At 45.4% G+C, this 26394-nt stretch overlaps 2 protein-coding genes and 1 non-coding gene across 5 annotated transcripts in view; 2 read left to right on the top strand and 1 right to left on the bottom strand.

Moving 5' to 3' along the window:
* The window catches only part of UTP3 (UTP3 small subunit processome component), a 29279-nt gene extending 16292 nt beyond the window's left edge, over positions 1-12987 (bottom strand). The window contains exons 1-6 of the mRNA XM_040428734.1: positions 12885-12987; positions 11483-11567; positions 9924-9980; positions 9633-9689; positions 7942-8056; positions 607-678 (exon numbers count right to left, since the gene is read on the bottom strand). Of these exons, the coding sequence (XP_040284668.1) occupies positions 607-678; positions 7942-8056; positions 9633-9689; positions 9924-9980; positions 11483-11567; positions 12885-12901 (403 nt within the window). The 5' untranslated portion in view covers positions 12902-12987. The remainder of the gene's footprint in view (positions 1-606; positions 679-7941; positions 8057-9632; positions 9690-9923; positions 9981-11482; positions 11568-12884) is intronic.
* Positions 12988-13069: 82 nt separating this feature from the next.
* Positions 13070-26394, top strand: part of CCDC30 (coiled-coil domain containing 30) — a 62674-nt gene continuing 49349 nt past the window's right edge. For 2 of the 3 annotated variants that reach the window (XM_040428710.1, XM_040428700.1), the window contains exons 1-5: positions 13070-13528; positions 14326-14572; positions 22189-22371; positions 22806-22926; positions 25898-26079. In XM_040428710.1, coding sequence (XP_040284644.1) covers positions 14564-14572; positions 22189-22371; positions 22806-22926; positions 25898-26079 — 495 coding nt within the window. In that variant the 5' untranslated portion in view covers positions 13070-13528; positions 14326-14563. The remainder of the gene's footprint in view (positions 13529-14325; positions 14573-22188; positions 22372-22805; positions 22927-25897; positions 26080-26394) is intronic. The other variant, XM_040428720.1, reaches the window with a different exon arrangement.
* Positions 16034-16106, top strand: TRNAF-GAA. The gene has a single exon. It is a non-coding gene; the product is annotated as a tRNA-Phe (tRNA).

Below are 26394 nucleotides of genomic sequence, written 5' to 3'. Positions count from 1 at the left end.
GCTAAACTCAGAATTTTTGGGTCCCTGCACCTGCTTCTCCCTGTGCTCGGATGATGCTAGGGAGGCTCGTCCCAGGCACCACCTGCCATTGGCTGCTTAAGCCCGCCCCGACGTTTGCAGTGGCGGTGCGGGGAGCCAGGTAGAATCAGTGTGAGGGGCCCGGCATCTTCCATATTATTGCACTTATGCCACAGGGAATTTTATCGGGGTTGTACCTAATCAGCAGGGTTCCTAGTGCTAGGACCCTTACTGATCAAAGCTAGAACGAGCCCTGCACCTCACATGGATCCAGAGATCTCCCCATTCATTGCTCTGCTAGATTTATATCAATCTGACAGCTCAAGGGGGTGTCCTTTCTGCTGCAGCTCAGGGGGCAGCTGAAGGATGAGAAATGAGAAAAAAAATAAACTGCAGGTGGCGCTATACAGATACATTTTATTGAGTAACTCAGGTTAAATTTTTTAATTAGATGAAATTAATTGTTCAGATCCAGAGGCTGGTATGAAAACCGTAGAATATTTTTCGTGGGACAACCCCTTTAAGGTGGGGAGGCACCATGAAGAATGAATCACAGGCAATCCGATCTTTATAGGAAACCTTACTTACTTTTCTTCTCTTTGTAGTCTGTGTCGTAATACAGCTTCTTCCTCTGTCCCCACGCCAATTCATCTGGAAGGCCTGAAGAAAAGGACACGATTATGTTACTGCATTATACCACATCCATCCAACTTACCCCAGTGAAGCACTGATATCAATAAAATCATCATAATACAGATACCGAATACCAAGTCCTCCACATAAGACAGAATGAAGTTTGCAGTGCGCCCTCCACCACTTTCGTGTGTGTGTGTGTGTGTGTGTGTGTGTGTGTGTGTGAGATCTCTCCCCATGCTCTGTAACTGCCACATATGATAAGAGTAAAAATGAGCTGATAGTTTGGTATTACAGAAAAAAAATGAGAATAACTTTCTCTTACTATTTAAAAAAAAAAGTAAAATAAAAGATAGAAATATCTAACAACGAATACTATAAACTATTATTTATCGGTCACGGTAAAAAACAAAACAGCTATTTTGTGAAAAAAAAAATTGTGCTTTTTTTTACGCAAATAGTACAACTTAATATAAGCTATACAAATTTGATATCATCATTAATTGTATTGAAGCACAAAATAAAATAAAACCTCCCAAAAAAAAAGCTATCTTCAAATTGCTGAATTTTACCCCACCCAAAAAAAAATATTATATATATATATATATATATATATATATATATATATATATATATATATATATATATTTTATATGTACCCGAAAAAAGTTTCTAGAAAAACTACAACTTGTACCCTGCAGATGCCATGGTCACTGGCGACAGCATCTAAGAGGGTGGACAGCGGAAGGCGCTCTGCTCCTCTTGCCACACTGTTCCCTCTGCCGCACTCACACCCCCTACATCTCCCCTCTCCATGTTAGTTAGCAAAGCATGCTGGGATTGGGCAGCAAACTCATCAGGAAGCGGACGAAAACAGCACAAGTAAGAACAGCGCCCCCTGGTATGGAGGAGTCCCAAGCGGAAAAATGGTTCATAGAGGCCAAATCCATCTTTCCTTAAGCAATTAGGGATCCCAGAGATTGAGACCCCAAGTTCAGTAAAAGATACAGTTGAAACAATAAGTTTACATACACTATAGAAAAAGACACGTGCATGTTTTTCTCAATATCCGACATGAAATCAGAAAAAAACCTTTCCTGTTTTTGGTCAATTAGGATTACCATAATTATTATTACTTGCCAAATGCCAGAGTAATGAGAGAGATAATGTTTTGAGGCATTTCTGTTACTTTCTGCAATATCAAAAGTTTAGATACACTAAGATTACTAGGCCGTTTCCTGCTGTTGGACCACTGTCCAGGTGTCTATTTTGTCTTGTATATGATAAATAGCCTATAATACCTTTTCTAATATTGGGTCCGATTGTGGGCTGGAGTACTCCGGTGGTGATTTGAGGTCCGATCATCTCACCACCAAGGAGTGCATAGGAGCAAGAGGTATAGTGTATTGCTTCTACTGCCGCTGTGATTACGGCCGGCTAGCGCGATCTCGCGAGACTGAGTCAAGATCGCGCAAGAGTGCTATGTTTCCTCAAGCACTTCCTTGCGCTCCATGCCTCGTTCTTGTTTTGTAATGAGCGCATGCGCTGCGCCGACGTGCGGGCGCACTCATTGGTCACTGATATCGTGGGTGGAGACAGCGGGAACCAGGTAACTATTTAAATGTGGTGGGAGCGCTAGTGTAGCTGGTGTCCCATGTGCAGACATACCCATCCATATACTGCACCACTCATTACCTCTTAACCTGGAGATTGCCCCTTGAGGATTCCACCATCTTGGTATACCTCTTTGCCGGCTGACTTATCGCGTCAAGCTCATGGTCTGGGATTAATCATTCATCTAAAGATTGATCCCTAATATTTCTCTCCATCTCCCCTGATGAACTGCTTTTTTTGTCCTGGCAGTAAAACACGCATGTAGGGAGTGTTTTGTGGATCTTTAGGGACATATAGCATTTTAGATCTTAGGGACAGGTTCCGGACGGGGTCGTCCTTGTTTGGACGAGTGCCCTGTGGTCAGGCTGCTACTCATAATCTAGTATCAGGGTTAGGCCTATTGCACACGACCGTATGGCTTTTTCAGTGTTTTGCGATCCGTTTTTCACGGATCTGTTGTTCCGTTTTTTGTTTCCGTTGTGTTTCCGTTTCTGTTCCGTTTTTCCGTTCCGTTTTTCCGTATGGCATATACAGTATACAGTAATTACATAGATAAAATTGGGCTGGGCATAACATTTTCAATAGATGGTTCAGCAAAAAACGGAACAGAAACGGAAGACATACGGATGCATTTCCGTATGTGTTCCGTTTTTTTGCGGACCCATTGACTTGAATGGAGCCACGGACTGTGATTTGCGGGCAATAATAGGACATGTTCTATGTTAAAACGGAACGGAAAAACGGAAATACGGAAACGGAATGCATACGGAGTACATTCCGGTTTTTTTGCGGAACCATTGAAATGAATGGTTCTGTATACGGACCGTATACGGAACGCAAAAAACGGCCAGTAAACGGGAAAAAAAAACGTCCGTGTGCAGGAGGCCTTATACGGCTCGTCAGCTATAGGGCTTGAACAGGGACCCTGCACAGTCAATTTTTTGGTCTATTTGAACATCATCTGTGGATAGGCATCCAACGAATACAGCTGGTGGTGAACGATCTGGTGTCCGTCCCATGGTACCGGTAGGACCTGCTGGTTACAAGTGCCGCCGCGCACTAATTATAATATATATATATATATATATATATATATATATCTTTTGTATGTTCTTTATTTGGGATAATTACCATTGCGTCAATTGGGGGTCCATCACCCTCTATCCCAATGTTTGTCTTTGCACACTATATTTAGGACTCTTTCATATTTTATCTGCATTATTATTAAATGTTATGTTTTAGGATTACCCCTTTCTGAATAATGTTAAGATTACTATGCCTTTAAACAATTCTGGACCGCCCATATGATGATGTCATGTGTTTGGAGGCTTCTGTTAGGTTAATTAGAGACACACCTGTGGATGTATTTAAATGCACACCTGTAACACACTGCTTCTTTGTGTAGCATCATGGGAAAGTCTAAAGAAATCAGCCAAGATATCAGGAAGAGAATTGTGGACTTGCACAAGTCTGGCTCAGCCTTGGGTGCAATTTCAAGATGCCTGAAGGTGCCTCGTTCATCTGTACCAACAATTATATGCAAGTACAATCAAGATGGGAATGTCCAGCCATCATACCGCTCAGAAAGAAGACTGGTTCTGTGTCCCAGAGATGAACGTGCTTTGGTCCGATATGTGCATATCAACCCAAGAACAAAAGCAAAAGACCCTGTGATATATTGTAATGCATTGCATTGCAGAGGGGATCAGGCCCCCAGAAGTTGAAGTCCCAGAGTGGGACCACAATAAAAAGTAAAAAATTTAAATTAAAAATAAAATTAAAAAAACGACATATTGGGTATTGCCTCGTCCGTAACAACCGGCTCTACAAAATTATCACATGATCCACCCCCTTACCTGAACGCCGTCGAAAAAATAAAAACTGTACTAAAACAATAATTTTTTGTTGTTACCTTACATCACAAAAAGTGTAACACCAAGCGATCAAAAAGATGTATGCCCCCCAAAATATTATGAAACAGTCACCTCATGTCACAAAAAATTAGCCCCTACCTAAGACAATCGCCCAAAAAATAAAAAAATAAAAGATATGGCTCAGAATAGGGAGACACTAAAACATGATTTTTTTTGTTTCAAAAATGCTGTTATTGTGTAAAACTTGTATGAATAAACCACTGAAGGAGGAACAGTGTTGTTCCGAAACGCGTTTGGTACACAGCAAGGACCAACAAGGAGCCATCTTATCAAAGATATACAATAAGGATTCACCGTTTACAAGTTACATTTTGGCCGTTTGCTTCTCTTCCGGCACCAACTTGTTCAGAGATTACTAGTACTAGCATCATTACACAGCTGATGGACTGAGTCACGTGATTCACTTTAACACACGTGGGACGCCACGTAGTGCGAGAATAACGTAACTCCAAGCTGAAATATCCAACGCCGACTCCTCAGTCCCGCAGTGAAACTCCAATTGTGCAGCCACAACACCCACCGGATCGGTAATGTACACAAAAAAATATCTGTGTGTATGTGTCCGCATTATAACACGTTTGGGTGTGAAAAGTGAACCACGGAGTGCTGTTAGGCCCCTTTCACACGGGCGAGTATACCGCACGGATGCGATGCGTGAGGTGAACGCATTGCACCCGCACAGAATCCTGACCCATTCATTTCTATGGGGCTGTGCACACGAGCAGTGATTTTCACGCATCACTTGTTCGTTGCGTGAAAATGGCAGCATGCTCCTCTTTGTGCATTTTTCACGTAACGCAGGCCCCATAGAAATGAATGGGGTTGTGTGAAAATCGCAAGCATCCGCAAGCAAGTGCGGATGCGGTGCGATTTTTACACACGGTTGCTAGGTGACGATCGGGATGGGGACCCGATCATTACTATTTCCCCTTATAACATGGTTATAAGGGAAAATAATAGCATTCTGAATACAGAATGCATAGTAAAATAGGGCTGGAGGGGTTAAAAAAAAATATTTTTTTTTAAACTCACCTTAATCCACTTGTTCGCGCAGCCCGCATCTCTTCTGTCTATCTGTGAGCAATAGGACCTTTGATGACGTCACTACGGTGATGGATCATGTGATGGACCATGTGATGAACGCAGTGACGTCATCAAATGTCTTATTGCTCACAGATGAAGACAGAAGAGATGCCGGCTGCGCGAACAAGTGGATAAAGGTGAGTTAAATTATTATTATTATTATTATTTTTTTTTTTTAACCCCTCCAGCCCTATTGTACTATGCATTCAGAATGCTATTATTTCCCCTTATAACCATGTTATAATGGGAAATACAATCTACACTAAAACTAACCCAAACCTGAACTTCTGTAAAGAAGTTCGGGTCTGCGTACCACTGTCGGTTTTTTATCACGCGCGTGCAAAAAACACATTGCCCCCGCGCGATAAAAACTGAACACCGGAATGCAATCGCAGTCAAAACTGACTGCAATTGCGTTCCTACTCGCGCAGGTTTACCACAATGCACCGGGACGCATCCGGACATGCCCGTGTGAAAGAGGCCTTAAAGGAGTTCCGCACTTTCATTTAACTGATGATCTATCCTCTGGCTAGATCATCAGCATCTGACCGGCGGGGGTCCGACACCCAGGACCCCCGCCGATCAGCTGTTTGAGAAGGCAGTGGTGCTCCAGCAGCGGCGCGGCCTTCTCACTGTTTACCGGCGGCCCACTGACGTCACAACTTGTATCAACTAGTCTGGGCGGGCTAAGCTCTGTTCAAGTGAACAGAGGAAAACAGGTGCTTTCATCTGAGATCTTGAAGAGGTGTGGATTTTCTTTACAGATACGCTGCTTCATATGAACGATCTGTTCATTTATAACAAAGTGCAATTATTTGACATTGACCAACTATTGAAGTATCATATTTATTCTGCAGATATATGACTCTGGATTTACTATTTATTCCTTATAGTATGGATTGCTGACTTTTTATCTATGTATAAATAGGCTTTATATATATTAATATTTATTGTTTAGTCCACATTTCCCCAGATATTTTGTGTGCCCTCCATCTATACACAATAATTGTGTAAAACTTAAATAAAATAATAAAAAAAGTATACTGTGGTCCCGGGTGTCGGACCCCCGCCGATCAGAAGCTAATGATCTATCCAGAGGATAGATCATCAGTTAGGGCTCTTTCACACCTGCGTTATTGTCTTCCGGCATAGAGTTCCGTCGTCGGGGCTCTATGCCGGAAGAATCCTGATCAGGATTATCCTAATGCATTCTGAATGGAGAGAAATCCGTTCAGGATGCATCAGGATGTCTTCAGTTCCGGTACGGAACGTTTGTTGGCCGGAGAAAATACCGCAGCATGCTGCGCTTTTTGCTCCGGCCAAAAATCCGGAACACTTGCCGCAAGGCCGGATCCGGAATTAATGCCCATTGGAAGGCATTGATCCGGATCCGGCCTTAAGCTAAACGTCGTTTCGGCGCATTGCCGGAGCCGACATTTAGCTTTTTCAGAGTGGTTACCATGGCTGCCGGGACGCTAAAGTCCTGACAGCCATGGTAAGTGTAGTGGGGAGCGGGGGAGCAGTGTACTTACCGTCCGTGCGGCTCCCCGGGCGCTCCAGAGTGACGTCAGGGCGCCCCAAGCGCATGGATCACGTGATCCATGTAATCACGTCATCCATGCGCATGGGGCGCTCTGACGTCATTCTGGAGCGCCCCGGGAGCCGCACGGACTGTAAGTATACCGCTCCCCCGCTCCCCGCTCCTACTATGGCAACCAGGACCTTAATAGCGTCCTGGGTGCCATAGTAACACTGAAAGCATTTGGAAGACGGTTCCGTCTTCAAATGCTTTCAGTACACTTGCGTTTTTCCGGATCCGGCAGGCACCTCCGGCAACGGAAGTGCATGCCGGATCCCAACAACGCAAGTGTGAAAGAGGCCTTAAATGAAAGTGCAGAACCCCTTTAAGGTGAAAAATGTCAGCGTCCTGAAGGGGTTAAGGATAACAAAGTCAATGTTTTGGAGTGGCCATCACCAAGCCCTGATCTCAATCCTATTGAAAATGTATGGGCAAAGCTCAAAAGGCAGGTGCGAGCAAGGCGACCAACAAACATGGCTCGGTTACACCAGTTTTGTCAGGAGGAATGGGCTCAAATTTCGACCAACTATTGTTAGAAGCTTGTGGAAGGATATCCAAAACATTTTACCCAAGTCATACAGTTTAAGGCCTCATGCACACGAACGTATTATCTTTCCGTGTCTGTTCCATTCTTTTTGCGGACCGTATACAGTACCATTTATTTGAATGGGTGTGCAAAAAAAATAGAAGTTACTCCGTGTGCATTCTGTTTCCGTATGTCCGTTCCGCAAAAAAAAAAAAATAGAACATGTCCTATTATTGTCCGCATCACGGACAAGGATAGGACTGTTCTATTAGGGGCCAGCTGTTCGGTTCCGCAAAATACGGAATGCACACTGACGTCATCCGTATTTTTTGCGGAACCGTTTTTTTCCGGACCGCACAATACATACCTTCGTGTGCATGAGGCCTAAGGGCAATGGTACCAAATATTAATGAAATGTATGTAAACTTTTGACTTTGCAGAACGTAATAAAAATGCTTTAAAACATTCTCTCTCATTCTGGTATTTGGCAAATAATAATAATTATGGTAATTAGGGATGAGCGAATCAACAAAGATTTAGCACTGCTGCCTCACCATCTTTGTCCCGATCCTCTAGGTCACTGCCCATGGAAATACGATCATCCTCCTCCTCCTCTTCTTCTTCCTGCTCTTCATCATCTTCCTCAATATCAAGAGGCATAACCTCATCCTGTCGAAATTAAATTGAAACACAGAAGTGTAAGAACTGGATAATGACACCACTTGATAGTGAAAAGAAACTCACTAGCTATTTGTATAGGGCCAGAGAGGGCCCCATCTCTCAATCTGAAGGAATCGGCACAACCATGAAGTATATAGTAGTGTGGTTATATGTAGTACAAGCGCTCAGCGGTCTCCAGCATCCTCATTAATAAACTTCTAGTAGTAATAACGGAGGAACAGAAAAACAGTGATATGGAAAGATACTCCAAAATTGTTACTGTATGGGCAGTGCAAGTAGTTACTAAAACAGACATGTCAGGTCCTCTTTAAGGCTAGGGATACATGGCCACGTGACATAAGACTGCAATATGGTGCTGCTAAAATCGCAACTAATGATAATGAATGTGTTTGTGCTAAAATCCGGCAGGTGTGGATTTCTACTAACCACCACATTGCGGTAACTTGTGATATAGCAGCGCCACATTGCAGTCTTATGTCGTGAAGCCAATCCGTAGGGTAGTTTTAGCCATATTCACACCTTTCCAAGAGGAATTCAGATGAACGTCACAACGCACAATTCTAAGAAAAGATGCTCAAGGATTTTCATGTGGAACATACAGGTGAAACTCGAAAAATTTTAATATTGTGCAAAGTTCATTCTTTTTGAGTAATCCAACTTAAAAGGTGAAACTAACATATGAGACTCATTACATGCAAAGCGGGATATTTCAAGCCATTATTTGCTATAATTTGGATGATTATGGCTTACAGCTTATGAAACCCCAAAGTCTCAATTTTGAGGTACCCTTTGCTCGGGGGGTATGGCTTCATTAGCTTACTAGATTGTGACACTTTGAGCCTAGAATATTGAACCTTTTCACAAAATTCAAATTTTAAATGGGTTCTGCACTTTGTTTAAACTGATCTATCCTCTGGCTAGATCAGCAGCATCTGACCAGCGGGGGTCCGACACCCGGGACCCCCGCCGATCAGCTGTTTGAGAAGGCAGCCACACTCCAGCAGCGCCGTAGCCTTCTCACTGTTTACCGCAGGCCCAGTGACGTCACGACTAGTATCAACTGGCCTGGGCGGGCTAAGCTACATTCAAGTCAACAGAGCTTAGCCCCCGCCCAGGCCAGTTAATACTAGTCGTGATGTCACTGGGCCGGCGGTTAACAGTGAGAAGGCCGCGGCGCTGCTGGAGTGTGGCTGCCTTCTCAAACAGCTGATCGGCGGGGGTCCCGGGTGTCGGACCCCCGCCGGTCAGATGCTGCTGATCTAGCCAGAGGATAGATCAGTTTAAACAAAGTGCAGAACCCCTTTAAGGTGCATTAATACAATTCCTTTTAATTTGCATTACTGAAATAAATGGACTTTTGCACGATATTCAAATTTTTCGAGTTTCACCTGTATTTACTGAAAGACATCAGGAGCGGCAACAGATCCTCTGTAACTTTGCTTTTTAATATGCAGGGTCACAGAACTGGTTATTTTTGCTTCTTGCCTCGTGAAATCACACATTATACCGTAAATTCTGGATAAGAAAACTTGCTGGATCATCAGATATCAGGGATTTCACATACCTCACTGTCGTACTGTTCTTCATCGCTGCCAAATGTCACTCCTTGTTTCATAAGACTCTGAAGAATTGCAACAAAAATGAGGTCAAATGAGGAAGGTAAGAGCAAACATATAGCAGAATACAAGAGGAGGGGAAGAAGTAGCGTGCTGCAGTAATCTACATCTCCGTTTCCCAGGGAGCATCGCCTGGCCTACAAGACACCCTTTGCCACCTGGCGGTAACAGCACCCCTCTATGGTACCACTGTTATGCAGCAGCCTGGAAGGAAATTAGAAAACGCCCTAAGGACTTACCTCAAACTTCTCCTCGTGGTATTTGTCAATTGCATCATTATAGTAATCTGAGGATAGCTGTAAAAGACAAAGTAGTCAGGTCATCCCTTTAATATCGAGAATAAACATTGCTGACAATATTTATTATTTTGCAAATAACTTCAAGGGGTTTTCTGACTGTTTGTAACTGATGACCCATCCTCTGGATAGGTCATCAGCAACTGATCGTGGGGGTCCGACACCCAGGACTCCCGCCGACCAGCTGTTTGAGAAGACTCTGGCGCTACTGCCTTCTCGCTGCTTACCCCAGTGACGTCACGATCATCGATCACGTGGCCTAAGTGCATCTCAGCCCATTCAAGCGAATGAACCTGGGCTGCAATACCATGCACAGCCGCTATCCTATGTGCTTGGTATAGTATGAAGAAGCTGCAGCACTCACCGAAACACTGCGGCCGTGCCAAACAGCTGATCGGTGGCGGTGCCAGGTGTTGGAACCCACCAATCAGATATCGATGACCTCATCCTAAGGATAGCTCAAAAATATTGTATTCATGGAAAACCCCTTTAAGGCTAAGTGGCACTACAAGGCACAGCCACACTGTCCTCAATGGTTAGGTGCTGTGCTCATGTCACATGCAGTCTGACGGATGACACACCATTGTGTTGTAGGGGTAAACAGATGAACAGAGCAGTATATGGCAATATTCTTTATTTTAAAAATGTCGGACACATTAGAGACGTTTATGTAGCTTAGGAAAACCCCTTTGAAACCTTAAAGGGATAATTTCCTCACTTGTCTAAATGCCCTATTAAAGCATATGGAGACCACAGAGAAAGGTCTCCACTATTATGCAGGACAGAGCAGCTCCTCACATGGAAGGCTCAATGCAACTATTACAGGTTAGGGCGAGTTCACATCATCCGTCAGAGGATCAGAAAAAGAAAGAAAAAAACGTATCATGTAAAAAAAAAAAAAAAAAAAAAAAAAAGATATTATAATATGAGATATTATTTTAGATGGAAAAAAAAAAGTAATGCATGTAGGAATTTGTTTCCTGTCTAAAACAACGGATCTCAGATGGAAATGGCTCAAACAGATGTCAGATGCGCAGAAGGACAGAAAAATAAACAGTGATGTGAACTCACCCTAAGGTCTCATGCACACGACTGTTGTTTGGGTCCGCATCAGAGCCGCGAAAGATGCAAACAGCACTCTGTGTGCTGTCCGCATCCGTATGTCTGTTCTGTGGCCCCGAAAGAAAAAAAAAAAAGAACATGTCCTATTCTTGTCCGTTGTGTGGACAGGAACAGGCATTTCTACAATTGCGGAACGCACACAGGCGGCATCCATGTTTTGCGGACCGCAAAACACAGCGCGGTCATGTAGCCTTAGACATTTCTTCGAATGACTGCCAAGTATTCGGACATTGTGCAGCCAATTGGCGGGGGTTTCAGACACTGGACTGGAGGCGATCGCCTGATCTCTCACATATCCTTGCTTAGAAGACGGCTTGTTTAGATGGCACAAGCCCTTTAATAAAATACAGTAGTCCTAGCCGTGAGCTGTGCCCAATCACCTCTTTAGAAGACGGGACGTCTGCGTTGGACAGCGATTCATCGTACACAGCTTCATCTTTTGTTACTTTCTTAGGCCTTGGGATTCTGTGAGAATCAGAGATTCATGGTTATATCATCCTAATAGGAGTGAAGAAGAGCACTTACAGGAAAGGAAGAGCGTCATCTGGCAGTTTTATCAGACAGCCTGCATAGGACAACTCCTACATTCACACTTTTTAAAGGGGTTTTTCAGGCTTTTAATATTGAATAGAATACCTATCCTCAGGACAGGTCATCAATATCAGATTGACGGTGGTCCAACACCCGGCAACCCCGCCAATCAACTGTATGAAGAGAAGGCATGCGTGCCGTCTCCTGTCTCTCTTCTTGCTTGCCATAGACATAGCAGCAGCAATCAGGAAGGGAGAAGGTACGTGCACGGCGCTTGCCTTCTTCTCATACAGCTGATCGGCAGCGGTGTCGGGTGTCAGACCCCCGCCAATCTGATATTGATGACCTATCCTGAGGAGGATAGGTCATCAATATTAAAAGCCTGGAAAACCCCTTTAATAATGTCATCCACAAGAGAGGCAATAAATGTGTCATCACTGAGGTTCCTACTGGTGGGACCGACCAGGAGAACGGAGGAACATGAGTCCCTGGTGTGAATGGAGCCATAGTGTGTACCTGTGACCACCACTCCATTCACTAATATGGGACTGACTGAGATAGTAAAGTGCTGCGCTCAGCAATCCCACATGTGCAGTGGTCGCTGCCTTCTCAAACCCAGGTGTCGGACCCCCACCGATCAGATACTGATGACCTATCCAGAGGATAAGTCACCAGAATAAAAAAAAATTAAAAACAGAAAATGCCTTTAAGGCTAGGGCTACACAACAACATATATGTCGCACAACACTTTTTGTGATGCTAGTTAGCAGTGTTGCACCGAGACTCAGCAGTTGTGCAAAAATCCATCCAAATGTCATCGTGTAGCTCAAGCCTTACAAAGGAAAGGACCTTACTCTGGGGGTTTGCTGGCAGATACTTATAAAAGGGCATCTGGCAGCAGATTTGTACCTATGACACTGGCTGACCTGTTACATGTGCGCTTGGCAGCTGAAGGCAGCTGTGTTTGTCCCATATTCATGTGTCCGTATATGCAAATGCACCCCTCCCTATATATCTATAGGTGCACTCCCTCCAACCCCCCCCCCCCCATATATATATATATATATATATATATATATCCATAGGTGCACCCACCACACATATCCATAGGTGCACCCGCCGCACATATCCATAGGTGCACCCGCCGCACATATCCATAGGTGCACCCCCTCCACATACATTACATGATAACATATATGTAAGCCGCTCGCCCAACCACAAACCCTCCCCACATAACGCGGCGCTGATCACCTCCGAGGCTTCCCCATGCTGCAATCTTATCCAGACTCCGCTCCCATGTGCATACAACATCCGGTCCGTGTGGAAATGCCGCCCCTGCAGCAACAAGGACGGCACATTTGGTTCCTTTACAGAAAATAAAATGGATGTGTAAACTTCTGTCCGGAATATGAATGTTTGAGAAATGGTTCTGACTGGCCCCGCAGCGGCCGGTGTACAGTGCTTTACAGAGGGATGCGGGGGGCTCCTCATAGTACAGCACGTCTGGGAGTATTCCTACCGTGTGTGCAGGTGTGGAGCCTTGGGCTCGTCGATAATATGAAGAAAGAGGAGGGGGCAGTGGAGATTTGTTTATTTATTAATTTTTAAAGGTCTGAAGGGAAGGTTTTTGGTGGTGCACGCTGTCGCCTGGAAGCTGTAACCATGACGACGAGCGCCCCCTCCTCCCCGCGCTGCAGAGGAGGAGGGAGAATCCCATTACACGGGGCTGGACTCTCAGGGGATTTGTCTTGTCCCGGACCCTGTGCGTTACCTGTTGATCTGCTGTGTCTGGAGAAGCTGATTACATGGATCGAGTCTTGGAGGGGATCTAGTAAGGAATCACTGGGGTCTACACAAGGGATTATTGGGATGTGAAGAGTGGATGTGGGCACCAGGTAGGTATGTGAGTGTGTGCCAGCTGGCCAAGGAAGCCCTATGAATGATAGCTGGTGGAGGACTCTGGTCCTTTGAGGCTTTTTGCATGGTGTCTGTCCCTTTATGGCCTGATGGTGACCGGTCCCTTTGGGGGCACTGATGACCTATCCCTTTGGAGGCACTGGTGACCCATCCCTTTGGAGGCACTGGTGACCCATCCCTTTGGAGGCACTGATGACCTATCCCTTTGGGGGCACCGATGACCCATCCCTTTGGGGGCACTGATGACCCATCCCTTTGGAGGCACTGGTGACCCATCCCTTTGGAGGCACTGGTGACCCATCCCTTTGGGGGCACTGATGACCCATCCCTTTGGGGGCACTGATGACCCATCCCTTTGGAGGCACTGGTGACCCATCCCTTTGGAGGCACTGGTGACCCATCCCTTTGGAGGCACTGGTGATTCATCCCTTTGGAGGCACTGGTGACCCATCCCTTTGGAGGCACTGGTGACCCATCCCTTTGGAGGCACTGGTGACCTATCCCCCTGTACTGAGGGCTTTTGCAAACCATTCAGGGGGACACTGACCATACCATGGGACTCTGTCTGCCTTTACACAAGGTGGGTGGTGACAAATTGAAGCAGGACACTGAAGACCCCAGCCAAAGGACGATATTAACCTACACTGGGAGACAACCTAAATAAGGGGTTAGTGACCTGGACGTAAGAGACATAGATGTGAAACTTGGTGATTTTGGTAGCTTCTTCATCAGGGTATTTTGTTATAATATCTAATTGAATTTCATATCTGTTCAGGGTGAATCCGGGCAGCAAGATGGTGTGAATTGGATCTGTAGGAGAACAGGTGGTCCGCTGACTTCCAGACAAGACCTCCAGATGCCCACCTTCTCCTCACATCGCATGTTGTGGTGCTGCCTCCTTCCTGCATTCCCTTCTTCTCTGCCCCAGACATGGACTACAATGAGATCTGTCCATTCGCTGCTTATGGACGAACCTTGTAGTGAGGACATGACAACCGGGAGCTAACCCTACAATGGATAAGGTAACGCCGGCCACCTGCCGTATGTCAGCATTAATGATTCATTTATGGTCTCTGGCGAGTCCATCAAGCCGTCCAGTTCCAATCTCTGAATGGGTTATTGGTAACTCATTCTGTAGAATAAAAGGCAAAACTTGTGCAGGTCATGAGGGGGCGGAGCATGACACAGGGCATATCTCTTTGCTGTTATTTGAATACATATGTCATGCTCCTCCCCCTCAGGACCAGTGCTAGGTGTATCACAGTGCCTCAGTTTTGTCCATAGCGTTCCTTTAAAAGCGTTCTGTAGGGCCATTACATTGCTGATCATAGTGCCAGACTTGTGTTCCTTGGCCCCACCAGAGGAATTATTCTCGGGGCCCAACTCCCTGTATCAACAATTAAGCCTAATGGGTTCTGAATAATACAGTGGATATAAACCCTAGTGGCAAGTGATCAGCTTCAAATGGTTTTTTTCTCCTGGACCTTTGGGTCCCACAATGACGTCCTAGAGTGGGCCCTCTGGAGGATCCTCTGGTGGGCCAGTGTGACCCTGGCTGATCAGAATGACATCACTCCTTCCCGGTCAGTGGGATGATATCATGACCTCAGCCTTTCCATCTTGAAGCTTTCCATTATAAATTACTTTTTTTTCTTTGAGAAATTTTCTGTTATAGAAAAAAAAGTAAAAATCTTGGGGTGGGAAGAAAGGTTTTCGAGGTGTGTACTAGAGTAGAAAAAAGGGCCTGCTTTGTTTTCTAGATTCAGTGCCACTCTTCTCTATGGGTTGTGCCGGGTACTGCAGCTCACTCCACGCTAGGCTGAAGTGGTTGCGGTGGAGCTGCAATACCAGGCACAGCCTATGGAAAAGAGTGGCGCTGTGCTGCTTAGTAAAAAAAAAAAGACCCTATTTTTCTACTCTAATACGATTCCTTTAATGAAGCTGGGAGCCTTCTCATTGTAGTGTGGTCCTATCTGTAGTCACTGACCGGATGACCAGTCCAATCTGTCCTCCACTGATGAGCCCAGAGTCGTGCAGCCTGCTTATTTACTCATGTAACATGGCATCTGTGTCGCACTGGCTCCATGGCTCATTTTATTGCTCTATGGCAGGGATCAGCAACCTCTGGCACTCCAGCTGTTGTACAACTCCCAGCATGCTCCATTCACTTCTTTGGGAGATCTGCTGGGAGTCGTAGTTTCACCACAGATGCTCATCCCTGCTATAGGGGAATGCTGTCATGGCCTCCGACACGCCCCTGCTTCGCCCTGTCGCGCCTAACTTTACAAAACTTTTTGACACCTGGAAAAAAAGGGACTTGCGGCTATTTTTAAGTCTAAAATACTGTCAAGTCCCCTGATAAAGGACCCCCTTTATGTTTCCTATGAAAAGTGGAAGTTGAAGCGTCGGTTGTCAGGCAGGGGAGAGGCGGAAGGAAAGTGCCGGAGCCCTGTACATTGACCTCTGATAGCGCCTCTCACCCAGCCGAAATAGCTCAGTTGGGAGAGCGTTAGACTGAAGATCTAAAGGTCCCTGGTTCGATCCCGGGTTTCGGCAGTTGGTTTTGTAACAATGAATTATTTGGAGCTACAGTGGCTTTTGGTTTGGAATACACAATACATGATTATTTTATTGTAAAAACAAACTAACTAATATATTTAATGTTTTCATTCTTCCCCATTGTCTGATAGACCAGGCGCAGCGCCTCGTAGATCTAGCTCAACTGAATGTAATGATATATTTCATTTCAGATTTCTTAGTGATCCATTGCTTCATTCTGGAGAAAACGCACTCTTCATCCATATGCAAATCAGCCATTAAGTGCACCGAGGGCGGGCCCAAGCCACTCTGTGCACCCCTGCTCCAGCTGCTCCCTCCCCTCCTTGGTTCCAGCGTAGTCATCTCACCTAGTCATGTTAATCAGGAAGGAGAGAAAGGGTGCACACAGTGGTTTGGGCCCGCCCTCGGTGCACTTAACTGCTCATTTGCATACTGATTCAAAGAGCTTTTTCTGCTTTTATAAAGCAATAGATCGCTTAAAGGAATTATGTCTTCTCATACATTGGGTACATATCTCTAGGATATGCCCCCAATGTCTGATCCCGCACCTATCTTTAGAACCGAGGCCGCACCGTGAATGCCCGGCCGCCCTCCATTCATTTCTATGGAACTGCCGAAAACAATGGAGGCCGCGCATGCGCAGTGGTCCCTCCGTCACTTTGCGGGCTCCGTTGTAAAGATGCCCACAATGTATGAGATGATACAGCCCCAGTAAATGTAATATTTAGCTGAGCTAGCCCTACAATTGTGCCTGGTTTAACAGTGAATTTCCTGGCGACAGACTCCCTTTAAGATTTCTGCTTGCTGTCATTGAATGGGAACATTCTTATTTACAGATCTCCTACATACCTAATAACTACATTACCAATCTCCCTTGTGTTCTGACATGGCTTCACACTGTGTATCAGTTTGGAGTCCGGGCGGTACAGCTCGCAGGGTATTGTGCCACCTCTCAGCTTTTAGAAGTATTGTCTCCATACAGTTGTTCAGCCTGTGACTAAATTCATCCACTTACAGCAAGCAGTGATATTGAAAATGCTGAGGAAAGGAAAGACAAAAGGAGGTCATTTACTAAAGACCGGTGTTTTACGCTGCCGGAAAATGTGCGTAATTTATGACAGGGCGTGCCCCTTGTCATTAATTAGTCTGTGCGCCTGGTGGAAACTCCAGCCCCTGGCGAAAGTACTTTTTCGCCAACATGTACGCCTGTGTCCAGATGTAAATATTGGTAGATTTGTCAGGGCCGGTGACCCGCCCGCCCCCTCCGCTCTCTTAAATGCAGTGCAGAAACACCCGTGCAACAAAATATTGTCGCACAGGAGTTTAGAAGGTCACAAAAGGGGGCGTGCGACATTTTTACGCTGGTGTAAATATGTTAGCAAATGACCCTCAAAGTATAGTATTAGGGTATTCTCAGTATTTTGCACCCAAACCAACTTGGCGTCCACGTCCTCGGGTTCTGAATTTGATTTCCCCCCCACAACTTATATGTGAACGTCCCCTACGTTAGGAATTGCAGACGGCCGGTGTCAGCGCCTTTCAGGATGGCCTGTCTGACACCGCGTGACGTAGAGCAGTGGTCTCCAACTGTTACCGATCTAAAACTCCACGGCCACAACTGTCAGGGCATTCTGGGATTTGTAGTTCCACAGCCGTGAGACCACTAATGTGTAAGAATTTTGGGAGCCGCATGGACCCCTGATTTGTTTTGGGGCGTGGGCTTTCATCTCGTCGTCCTCAGGTTTCAGAAAGCGCTGTGTGACTTGTACAATGCAGAAATGTTATTTCCTAAATTGGGAATGAAGACTGTTTCCTCCTCCCCAGGGTACAGTGTAATGGAAATTCGGCAGAAGGGATATAAACAAGGCTATTCTATGACAGGCCGGGGGCTGTGCGAGCGGGATACAGTGGTGTTTGTTAAAGGGGTTTTCTAAGATTAACCAAGAATTAGAGCACAGGCAGGGGGTGGTGTAAAATACCCAAATAATCATTACCTACCCTGTTGTATAGTTCATTCCTTGTGTACAGGACTGGAGCGCTGACGTCACTTGACTGTTGCAGCCAGTCACTGGTCTCTGCAGTGTACCTGTCAGGCAATTGATTGGCTAACAGGGGTCAAATGCTGTGAACGTGATGTCATCGCTGTAGCCCTGTATGCAAAATATAGCAGGGGGGACCGGATGGTAACGCTGGAGCAACAGGCGATTCAGCAGGTAAGTAGGCTTTATTTTATTATTTTGTACTATCCTCTGCCCTGTGCCCCAATTTTTGCTAACTTCAGACAACCCCTTTTAGTAATTAAAGGGGTTGTCTGAAAAGCAAACCCCTGCTGGAGACGGCAGTTTAGTAAAGGAGTGAGTATGGCCTCTTTTGTTATTTTATCAAATTTTTTAAGGAGTTGTCCAAGATTTGATATTGATGGCCTATCCTCAGGAAAGATCATCAATATCTGATCGGTGGGGGCCCGTCTCCGGGCACTCCCGCCAATCAGCTGTTTGAAGAGCAGAGGCCTCTTTCTAGGCCAGTGACATTATGTTCATCAGTCACATGGCCTAGGGATACCTGAGTCCCGTTCAAGTGAATGGGCCTCGGCTGCAGTACCAAGCACAGCCACTATACAATGGGTGGCGCTGTGCTTGGTGGTTATGGCCCTCACCCCAGCTCCACTGCCTCCTTAAACAGCTGATCGGCAGGGGGAAAGTGGCCATCAATATCCGACCCTGTAAATTGTAATCATTATATTCATTCTGCAGTTAAAAAAAAAAAAAAAGGTCAAAATTACTAAGGCTACTTTCACACTAGTGTTTATGCTGTATCGGGCAGGGTTCAGCAAAAACGCTTCCGTTGCTGATAATACAACTATCTGCACCTGTTATGAACGAATCCGGTTGTATTATCTTTAACATACCCAAGACGGATCCGTCATGAACTCCATTGAAAGTCAATGGGGGACGGATCCGTTTTCTATTGTGTTAGAGAAAACGGATCCGTCCCCATTGACTTGCATTGTGGGTCATCTTGTTCCGCATCCCAGGACGGAAATGCTGCGGTTTGCTCTCCGGTATGAGAACGGAATGCATTTTGGAGCATTCCGTTCTGTTCAGTTTTGTCCCCATTGACAATGAATGGGGACAAAACAGAAGCGTTTTTTTTCCGGTATTGAGACCCTATGACGGATCTCAGTACCGGAAAATATTAACGCTAGTGTGAAAGTAGCCTAATAAGGCTAGGTCTACACGACGACATTTTATCTCAACAATGTCACGCGAGAATTTTTATAATGGTACGGTGTCGCACTGCGACATGCTGCGACTGTGACATGACAGTCGCAAAAAACACATTCAAGATGGATTTTTCTGGGACTGTCGCAGTCGCAGCGCGACACCATAGACTACCATTATAAAAATTGTCGCGCGACACATGTTGCAGTATAGTTGCGACTTATTAGGGACAAGTGCTCATGGTAATGCTCGTTTGTGATAATTAGCTTGTATAATTGGGCAGTCAACCAGCCGATAAGCTGGCAATTGCGTCATCGGCCACGAGATATTGATTTGCATTTACGGTAGTTTCAGTTGTAGAGGTAGCCAAAACACTGCTCCACTCAGGGAGTGGAGTCATTTTCATGACAGGCTCACACAGCCGGAGGATACACCTACGGTAATTTATGACAAGGCAAGCACTTCATCATAAATTAGGCGTATCCTCCGCCAGTCAAAGACTGCTGTAAAATGACCCCAATGTTTTCTACAGCCTTAGGCCTCATGCACACAAATATATTTTCTTTCCGTTCCGTTTTTTTTTTTTTGCAGACCGTATGTGAAACCATTCATTTCAATGGGTCTGCAAAAAAAAACTGAAGTTACTCCGTGTGCATTCCGTTTCCATATGTCCGTTCCGCAAAAATATAGAACATGTCCTATTATTGTCTGCATTAGGATAGGACTGTTGTATTAGGGGCCGACTGTTCCGTTCCATAAAATACGTAATGCACATGGACGACATCCGTATTTTTTGCGGATCCGTTCTTTACGGACCGCCAAATACATACGGTCGTGTGCATGGGCCCTTAAAGCTTATACACATGGCAGTTAAGTGCAAAGAGTAGCTTCAGATCCTGTCCTGGGAGATCAGGAGCGCCTGTGCCGAATATCTGATCCCGTCCCTGGAACAAAATTGCTGGCTGATGTTCAAAGTGGTAATTCAGCGTCCGCCTGGCACTCCTCTCCAGGGCCCTTTAATTGAGTTTTATCAGGTCAGGTTTTCAGTTTGTAGATGTAGATAAAATGCTTCTATTCACTGACAGCTATGTGTTAAATTGCAGGCTCCCCTTCCCCCTGCACAGTTCTGCCTCCTCCCTGTCTTTTGTACTTTATCTCCTGCCGTGCAGCATTCAAAGGAAAAGAAAAAGTTGCGTTCTGCATTTCCAGAAAGAATGGCTGTCTTAAAGGAAATGTGTCGCCAAAATGTTATCTGCCAGTAGAAACCATATTGTAGCACATTTCATTTTTTTCTAATCTGTTTTTATTTTCTGATTTCATTAATTCTATTTCCTGATCATTATTATAGGGGCGGCCATCTTGTCTGTGCTGTTCTTAGCATTTAAAAAGCATTAATAAAATGGCTTTACAGCAGCCCCATGGGCCACAGACAGTGGTCAGAAGGGGACCTCAGTGACTTCTATGGGAGAGTTTTCTAGGCATGCTCTGTGACCTGTGCAGAGGTCAGGAGGGAGCAGATAAGCTGTGATATCACCTACTGTAAGGGTACTTTCACACTTGCGTTGTTGTCGGCAATCTGTATGCAAACGGATACCATTTGTAGACGGATCCGGATGCGGATCTGTCTCACAAATGCATTGCAATACCGGATCCGTCTCTCCAGTTGTCATCCGGAAAAACGGATCTGGTATTTATCTTTTTCACATTTTTAAAGGTCTGCGCATGAGCAGACTGCAAAACCGGATCCATTTTTCCAGAACACTTGGGGCCGGATACGTCATTAATGCATTTCAATGGAAAATAATGCCGGATCCAGCAATCCGGCAAGTGTTCCGGAATTTTGGACGGAGAAAATACTGCAGCATGCTGCGGTATTTTCTCCGTCCAGAAACCGTAAGAGGGACTGAACTGAAGACATCCTGATGCATCCTGAACGGATTGCTCTCCATTCAGAATGCATTAGAATAAAACTGATCTGTTTTTTTCCGGTATTGAGCTCCTGTGACAGAAAAGTTTAACGCAAGTGTGTGAAAGTACCCTAAATGGTGGATACTGCCTTATCTGTCATTTTAATCCTGCCTGTAATGATATCACCTCTGTGTATAGATAAGCAGATAACTGCAATAAACTGATCTGTACATGTATTGCGGACACTATGGCTGACTGTAGAGGAGGCCACTATATGGTCGGTTATATAATGGGGACACTATGGCTGACTGTAGAGGAGGACACTATATGGTCGGTTATATAATGGGGACACTATGGCTGACTGTAGAGGAGGACACTATATGGTCGGTTATATAATGGGGACACTATGGCTGACTGTAGAGGAGGACAGTATATGGATGGTTATGTAATGGGGACACTATGGCTGACTGTAGAGGAGGATACTATATGGTTGGTTATGTAATGGTTATGTAATAGGGACACTATGGCTGACTGTAGAGGAGGACACTATATGGATGGTTATGTAATGGGGACACTATGGCTGACTGTAGAGAAGGACACTATATGGTCGGTTATGTATGGTTGACACTCTGGCTATCTCTGTAATGGGGTTCACTGTGGCATTCATTCTTAAGGCAGGAGACACTGGAAAAGATTTATCAAACTGGTGTAAAGTAGAACTGGCTTAGTTGCCCATAGCAACCAATCAGATTCCTCCTTTCATTCTTCAGAGCTCCTTTGGAAAATGAAAGATGGAATCTGATTGGTTGCTGTGGGCAACTAAACCAGTTCTACTTTACACCAGTTTGATAAATGTCTCCCAATGTCTCTTTCCTTTATCTCTGGACTAGATATGGCGGTATATATTGCTATGTGGATACGTGGCTCACTGACTGTTTTCTACATTGTAGGTGCATGTTCAGTCGGAAGACATCGTTGATATATTGAAGGAGAAGGGGTTTGACCCTGGGACCTCTACAGAGGGGTACTTATGTTTCCTGTGGGATCTGTATCAGATAGCGGAGAGTAAGTTACAGGTGTCCACCAACAGTCTGGAGGAACTGAAACTACAGCAGGCCCAGGAGATGAAGGAGGTGAGAGCCATCATCAGGCGGGATGTCATTGTATAGAAATGATGACATGTCCCCAGCCTACAGCTTGTGCCAGCAGTGATGTGCCCACTTAGAAAGGTTTCGGGCCTGTATTTTATAGTTTTCCAAACTTGCCAACATTGAAGTAATACAGCCCCTAGAGACTGCCATGTATCTAGTATAGGGTCATTGGAGAAGAGGGAATAAGTTCTGGTTGGTTCCATCCAAACCTGAGCAGAACCAGAGTCTCCAGGACTTCAGGTCCTATATTGTCAGCAAACACTGGATCCTTCTTTTCTGGAGGGGCTAAATCTGACAAAATAATGAGCATTGCATTCTGATGTTTTCTGTGGACCCCCCACAATTTACATACAGCCCTGCCGCCGTGTACAAGGTATTGTTCCAAAATGACCCGGAGATGCTCCGTTTTTCTTCAGGTGGAGAGCTATGTGGCGCACATCCGGAGCCTCACCGAGGAGCGGGAGGCTCTCACTACGGATTTTGAAAAGGAAAACATACAGCTCAGGATTGAATTTGAGAAGCTGCAGATTCAGCAAGGTAAGGCTGGTCTGAATTATTGGGGTACGGCCACACACGGCAATAACCCTGAGGCAGAACTGCATGCGGAAAATTTGCAGCTTTTTCCTGGAGCAGAGAAGTGGGTGAGATTTTGCCACATGCATCGGAGATCGCTCACACCGGAATCCACACATAACTTTACATGGGAAGTTGTCACCTCCTTCACTGTTCCTGGCCTATCCTAGAGAGAAGCCATCGATATCAGATTGAAGGTGTCCAACACCCCGCACCACCGACAGTCAGCTGTTTCTGGTGGTAGCCCTGGCACCGGAACTCCACAGCTAAGTCCATTATGCAGTGTCTGGAGCCTGTAACTGCAGCGCTGCCCCGATTCACTTCAGTGTGATCAGCGCTGCCAGAACTAACTATGTCCACTACACGATGGACGGAGGGTGTAGTTCCGGCACTAGAGCTACTGCAGAATAGCTGCTCATCAGAACGTGCGGGGTATCCCCACCAATCAGATATTGATGGTTTATCCTGAGGAGTGGACAACCCCTTTAAATCCTTAGCATGTCAATTTACATTGCATGTATCTGGTGAGGATTTGCAATGAAAAGTCTGAATTAGGTGGCAGACAAGAGGCCCACTATTTGGCGGTATTCCGGTGGATTCTCTGTGGATTTTCCATCTACAGGTGGCTATGCCTGTATTATCATCTGTCAATCACACTAAGTTCATGGAAACCCTATTACATTTACTTTGCCAGTTCCAGACTGTATGTGGGCTGTCATGTGGATGTTCCTACAACAGTCTACTAATCTAGCAGGACAGAAGGGCACGACTTTGGGAGAAACTGACGGACAGGTGGAGAAAGGCAAACGAGAAGAGGGTAACAAGAGCAGGGAAGGTTTTGTGTGACCAGAAGAGCCAGTCCATTCACTCCAAGATGGCTGACTATGGTTTCAGTTTTCTGTCCCATCTGTTAGTGCAGTGATAGGCAAACTGCGGCTCTCCAGCTGTTGCAGAACTACAACTCCCAGCATGCAAAGACTGCCTACAGCTTTCAGTCTACAGCAGGGCATGGTGGGAGTTGTAGTTTTGCAACAGCTGGAGAGCCACAGTTTGCCTATCACTGTAGTTAGTGGAAGAGCACAGCCTGCTGCTCTTAACAGGGCAGATTAAAGAAGTTCTCCGGGCTTTTAATGCTGATGACCTATCCTCAGGATAGGTCCTCAAAAAAAAAAGAAAAAATCATAGTTCATCAATATCAGATCGGCAGGGGTCCTACACCCGGCACCGCTGCCGATCGGCTGTATGAAGGGAAGGCACTCGCTGTGTGCACCTGTTATCCCACATCTCTCTTCCTGCTCTCCGCTGCTTTGCCATAGACGTGAGCACTGCGTGTGCATTCCCTTCATACAGCTGATAGGCAGGGGTGCCGGGTGCCGGACCTCCGCCGATTGGAAATTGATGACCTATCCTTATTAAAAGCCCAGAGAACCCCTTTAAGACCAGACACAGATGAGCTTCTGTGTGAGAAACTCGCGGCGTGTGTCAGTGTGAGTTCCCGTTCTTAACGCTGCTCCTCTGACAGGATTGCACAGCATTATACTGATTTATAATGCTGCGTGTGCCTGTGAGACCGGGAATCTACTGAATTACACTGACAGCGTTCTGTTGGAATCTGACAGACCCCATTATAAGTTAGTTGGGTGGGCTGTGTGCCGGAGGCATTTGTCATCTGACCAACCCAGCATTATGGCTTCTGTTTACAGTGGAAGTTACAAAGCAGATTTGTACAGAGCCTGATCATTCGCAAAAAAGACTGGTACCTTACAGAATCCATTGACTTATAATGAGATCAGTCGGGTCCCGCCAGGGTGTCCATCATTTTGCATGCAGCACTATTTTATTCCATGGCAGCTGTGATACAGAGGTGAACAGAGAGTTAAAGGGGTTGTCTCTCACTTCAGCAAATGGCATTTATCATGTAGAGAAAGTTAATACAAGGCACTTACTAATGTATTGTGATTATCCATATTGCTTCCTTTACTGGCTCACATTATACACTGCTTATTTCCTTGGTTACAGACCACCCTGTAATCCAGCAGCAGGGGTCGTGCTTGCACACTATAGGAAAAAGCACCTGTCTATGTGCGCTCCCACGGTCCTGGTCACCAGAGAGGCCAGCCGCTTTCCTACAACGTGCAAGCGCGACCACCACTGATGGATTGCAGGGTGGTGGTAACCTCTGGATATGAGCAGTGTATAATGTGATGGAAAAATGAACTCAGCCAGCCAAGGAAGCAATATGGACAATCACAATACATTAGTAAGTGCCTTGTATTAACTTTCTCTACATGATAAATGTAATTTGCTGAAGTGAACAATAAAGATGAAAAAATAATAAAATGGAGACAGCGCGTCCAAACTTGTGGAATTTTAATCCAGATCCAACGTTTCGGCTTAAGGAAGCCTTTGTCAAGCATGCACATACAACAAGTGGGGGTTTAAATACCCCAAGATTCCCATGATGTGAGGAGGATGTCCCATGAGCCCAATTAATCTCATTGCGGTCAGGGGGCGTGTATTGGGGTATTTAAACCCCCACTTGTTGGTGTATGTGTATGCTTTACAAAGGCTTCCTTAAGCCGACACGTTGCATCTAGATGAAAATTCCACAAGTTTGGACGCGCTGTCTTCGTTTTTTTATTTTTATTTTTTCATCTTTATTGTTCACACTACCTTTGGGGGTTTTTACCACCCCCCTGGAGACGAGCACCCAATAAACTTTTATACTAAGGAGAGCTGTTCATCCTCGACTTTTGTGAGACAGCCCTTTGAAGAAGAACTGGCGATGTGCCATACGATATTCATGGGCTGCTGCTGTCTCTTGTGATCTGTAATACAAATATTTCTCTTGACTATGAAAGGTGACAACGTCTGTATCCTTTTTGATGCTCTGTCTCGTGAAGATCGATTTTCTTAGTGTTTGGTGTCATTTTAGACTCCCAGCTGAAGGAAGTGGAAGAGATGCTGGACCAAGAAGGCTTGAATGAGATTGCCCACAGCAGCCCCAGCGAGCAGATTGCCTACCTGCTGGTGGAGAGGGCCACGCTACTAGAGAAACTGGATCTCCTGGAGCAAAAGGTGGAATCTCGCTCTGAGCACTTGAGCGATCAACGACAGGTATTCTCCTTGACTTGCTGATGGAGATAAAATGTCAAGTATCTGATAGTCCAAATATTGCCAAATGGGGTACTAGACCAGTATGATTGTATTTCTGTTTGGGGTGGCTGAAAGTCCAATAAAAAGGGATTTCTATAAGACCCATGTCTGTATTCCTATCTGGGACCTGCACCTTATCTCGAGGTCCTCTGTTCAGGCAGCAGCTGGCTCCTGGATCCATGCTGTGATTGAATAGAGAGGTGGTTGAAATTGCAGAAACAGCCGTGCTATTCTGTTTCCATAAGTCCCACAGAAGTGAACAGGAGTTATGGAAAC

The sequence above is a fragment of the Bufo bufo genome, chromosome 1 (genome assembly GCF_905171765.1).
Source record: "Bufo bufo chromosome 1, aBufBuf1.1, whole genome shotgun sequence".
Classification (NCBI taxonomy): Eukaryota; Metazoa; Chordata; class Amphibia; order Anura; family Bufonidae; genus Bufo; species Bufo bufo.
This window is presented reverse-complemented; position numbering and strand designations above follow the sequence as displayed.